Raw genomic sequence first — 4277 nt, forward strand, 5'->3', positions numbered from 1 at the left:
CAAGCATTTTTCATGAGCTTTACATGATAATAAAAAAGAATACAATTTGGTCGATCTCCCAAGATAGTTGTAAGCAAAATCACTGCAAGCTTGAAGCCCATTCCTTTAGTATTGTACCACTAAGATAGTTGTAAGCAAAATCACTGCAAGGAAAGAAAAGCAGATGCAATTAATAAACTGTCAAGGTATTGAGAGTATCATGATCAAATACTAAAGCTCTTATAAAAAGTAGATTGACACAAGTCAATGAAATAGTTTACATACACTTGGGACTGATAAACTATGAAATCATATAAAAAAAATAACGCAAAAGCCCTTGATCGTAAAATGCTTATCAATTTGTGCTATGTACTTCAACCAAAAGAAAACATCATTGCATTTCATCTGTTACAACAGATAAAACAAAAAAAATATGAGTTCGTCCAGGAACAGCAGGAGAGCTTCTCTGGCATTACAACAACTTTTACAGAAGTTATATAGGAATATCATGACGAACCTGCATCGAAGCACATAGTTTACATGTCTGGGCACCATTACTTCTAAATAATAACCCAAGTGGCCACTACATAAGGCAGCGATAATAAACATTATGAGTTAAATTTATGAAAAGGAAACCTTGACACATTTGCAATTATTGCTAGTTCACACTACCCAGAAAATTATATTTGTTTATATAAATCAGTTTCATTACCCATAAAGGTTAACATTTCAGCCAAAAGATCTAGTGGCAGGGTCATGTGCCATATGCAATAGCCTTTTATGCATGCATGAGAACATCTTTTGCCCTCTCCACATTCACATCCAAAGCATACCTTCAATAACAAAATCCACATCCACAAATGCAATTAGGCAAGAACCCAATTCAGGTTGAAGCAAAGATCATATTAATAAAACAACTAGACCTGTAAATGGACCGGATCGACCTAAATCCAAATCCGTTTACTTAAAAAAAAAAATTCGATCCAAACCCGCTCCGTTAACCCGGCGGATCGTTGATAGCTCGATCCAAATCCGTATCCACCGGGTTAACGGATACCCGATCCGCTAATCCGACCCGTTATAATTTCAAATATTTTAAAATTTTAAATAGTAATATTAAATTTATATCATGATACCTCATAAGATATTAATAAAATATTAAAACAACATGAAAAGTATCACCAAAAGTAAAATTACATTATCAAAATTCTTAATGCTTTTTGGAATCTTGGGTGATAGACTGTCCCTTAGATTTCTGCAAAAAAAATTGTATTAGAAATTTTTCATATTTTATATTTTATATTTTTTAAAAAATAATAATATATTAATAAAAAATAATATTTTATTATTACAAAAACGGGCCGGATCATTAACGGATCGGATCGACCTAGATCCGTATTTGATCCGTTAAATAAACGGGTTAACGGATTCGGATCATTAACGGATCAACGGATCAAAACTTTCGATCCAAACCCGTCCAATAGTCACGGATCTAGAGCGGGTCCGGATCAAAATCCGGTCCATTTACAGGTCTAAAAACAACACCAAATAAATACAAGTTAATAACATGGGTCATTACCCACAGAAAGATTGAATAACAACTAATCTAATGAACACAAAACAGATTAACTATGACTCTGACCAGAAACCAAAACGAGAATAAAAACCTAACCTAAGCTACTCCGATTTAAATAAAACTTTATAGACATGAAGCTGACACACTAAACTGGATACTGGTAAATTTTTAAGGATTTTGGAGATCATTTGCTATGCTAATTAATGAAAAGAAAATAGAGCACAGAAACCTGTGAAAACAGAAACAAAAGAAATAAAGAAGACAATGATTTTTGGGTTTTTGGTTTTGAGAAAACAATCAAAGATTTTGGTTGCCCTATTGACATTATCTTCATTTTGGTTGCAACCTAAGATTTTTCCATTATGTGTCCTTTGAAACTTTTCGTAAGCATGAAAATAGTGATGAAGAACAAAGCAAAACTTTGAGGGTCAAGTATCATACTTGCACCAGAAGGTAGAAAAATATGCCAATGGAGATGCAATACAAGCCGCCAAGATCAGCAAGGAAGCTCACTGCATTTTAAGGTAGAAGAAAAAATTAGATCGTAACATACAAATAAAGAGAGCAATAACATTACATAAATTAAAAACTGAACTTCAACTGAGACATGTGGCAACAAGAAAATCATCTGTTGGCATATTGGGATTAAGGAAAGATTGCAACAGCAGAAAAGGAGAAGTAAAGATCAAATAAAAACAAACAGAACCACAAAAATTGCAGGTTACTATGGGTAGAATTAACATAGAACATACTGAAAGGATGGATCTTGTTTACTTAAGGGAAGCACATGTTTCCTACCAGGACCCATAATATTTTGCTTATCTATCTCCACAATGTAGCCAGAGAGGAAGTTGATGTACAATGTGGTGTTAAGTATTCCATCCTTAGGCCTTTGAAGGGATGCTTGGAGCTGACTTGTGTCATTAAAGAATGAACCCAGTACAAACACATGAAACAAAGGTTGGATGAGCCTTAGATCATGTAGATTATGGTATATTCGTGGAAATAAACTGAATTTCAATATATTTGTATTACTCCCTCTGAATGTAACTGGTCTATCATCCAAAGTACTTCCATTCTCTAGGGTTCCACTAACAAAACTCAGATGTCTTTTATTAGCATGACTCCTTGCAGTAAGATTGAACTGAAATCCAACAGCAGCAGCAGGATTATCAGGAAGATCAATGAACTGCCAGGAAATATACATATTGTCTTGAATTGGTTGACAACTATTGCACCTAAGAGTTATCCTTGGTCCTCCACTTGTGTTTTGACATGAGTAGTTCCCAAATTTTGACAGAGGAGCCACTCTGTAGTCAATGAAGCCAGGATTTCCAGTAACCAAAGTACCAAGATCACGTAAGTTTGAACAGCTCATACTAGAAATAGCAGTTATGCAATCAACCCATCAACAAATGATGCCCAAAAGCAAGATATTTACTCAGATCCAGATACATATATGATTGTCTACACAAGAACAACTCAAACCCAGATAAATATAGCCTGTTGCGAATCAAAGTTCAAAGTTCAAACACTATTTTCAAGATTTATAATGGAATCAATTGGAATCATACCTTCAAATGGCCTGCTCCAAATCGAACTCCAATACCTTCAAATTGACTGCTGCGAATCGAAATCGAACTCCTAACTCGAACTCTGGGTTAGGGATCGAATTTGCTACCTTTTTGGAAGAGAGAGGGCTGAAATCAGCTCTCCAACAATCGAACACTCTGGGGTCGCGACCTAGAAATGCTTTAAACCCGATCCATTTCAAAATGACGTCATACTTTGAGTAGAGGAGTAGATCCAAGGGTGGTGTTGTGAATTGGTGGCCAAAAATGGTGGTCTCCGACGATGGCAGAGAGAAGTGGAAGGGAAAGAGAATAGAAGGTAAGAGGAGAGGGGAGAGAGAGGCGTGTGCAGCCCGACAGAGGAAGAAGGAGAAAAGGAGGAAATGCTACGTTCCCTTTCCTTTATATACTACTCTAACATTTCACCAAAATTTGGTCGAAAGGAGGGAAGTGAATTTTGAAAATTTAACCAAGCCTTAAAAGCCAATTCTAGGGCGCCAGCATATTGAACCCTAAAACTCAGACAAGATCAACTCAAGTACATTGTCTGAAAGAGAGTAGCACAATAGAAACCTAAAAACTGTTGTGTGAATAAGAACAATCAGACAACATCTTTCAGCAGGCATTAACTTAAAAGATATCAGACAACAGACACCTAAAATAAAATAAAACAGTTGTGTGACTGAAAATAATCAGACAACAGCAAAAGTAAACCATTGTCTAATGAACCTTGGACAACATCACATAATAACTGTTGTCTGAATTGACTCATTCAGACAACATCAAAAAAATCAACCATTGTCTGAAATGCTTTTACACAAGAGCCAAGAAAAAACTGTTGTTGGATTCGAAAACTTAGACGACAGAATATTTCTTGCAAACGACAGTTAAAATGTTTGCTGTCGTCTGATATGTGTTGTCTGATTCCGAAATTGGTGTAGTGATTCTCTAACGAAGAGGAAGGTTTTTCGAGCCACTGGTGCCAACACCTCCTACATAAAACCTGTTGACTAATGGGTCTTCATTAGAAAGCTTGATGAGAAAAGAAGATGGTAATCTCGCCTTATGGTGCAAGGATTCTCACAAAACGCCCTGAAATCGACTACGATGATACATATTCTCTCATAATGGATGTCATTACACTCCACTAC

The 4277-nt window shown here is 35.9% G+C and overlaps 1 protein-coding gene across 1 annotated transcript; it reads right to left on the minus strand.

Annotated features, from left to right (window-relative positions):
- Nucleotides 1–1751: 1751 nt before the first annotated feature.
- LOC133737527 (uncharacterized) lies at nucleotides 1752–3074 on the minus strand. The gene is made up of 3 exons (XM_062165063.1): nucleotides 2354–3074; nucleotides 1997–2067; nucleotides 1752–1784 (listed from the first exon to the last, which is right to left on the minus strand). Exons 1-3 carry the CDS (start codon nucleotides 2931–2933, stop codon nucleotides 1752–1754), a joined length of 684 nt encoding a protein of 227 aa, XP_062021047.1. The 5' UTR covers nucleotides 2934–3074.
- Nucleotides 3075–4277: the final 1203 nt, after the last annotated feature.

The sequence above is a fragment of the Rosa rugosa genome, chromosome 3, assembly GCF_958449725.1.
Source record: "Rosa rugosa chromosome 3, drRosRugo1.1, whole genome shotgun sequence".
Lineage (NCBI taxonomy): Eukaryota > Viridiplantae > Streptophyta > Magnoliopsida > Rosales > Rosaceae > Rosa > Rosa rugosa.

Bases quoted from the DNA above. Each gene is read 5' to 3' on its own strand.
- LOC133737527 (XM_062165063.1), bottom strand. From the start codon at position 2,933: ATGAGCTGTTCAAACTTACGTGATCTTGGTACTTTGGTTACTGGAAAT. The intron at 2,068-2,353 runs GTAGGAAACATG...CTTAAAATGCAG, and splicing joins GCAAAATATTATGGGTCCTG to TGAGCTTCCTTGCTGATCTT. The intron at 1,785-1,996 runs GTATGATACTTG...CTGTTTTCACAG, and splicing joins TTTTCTACCTTCTGGTGCAA to GTTTCTGTGCTCTATTTTCT.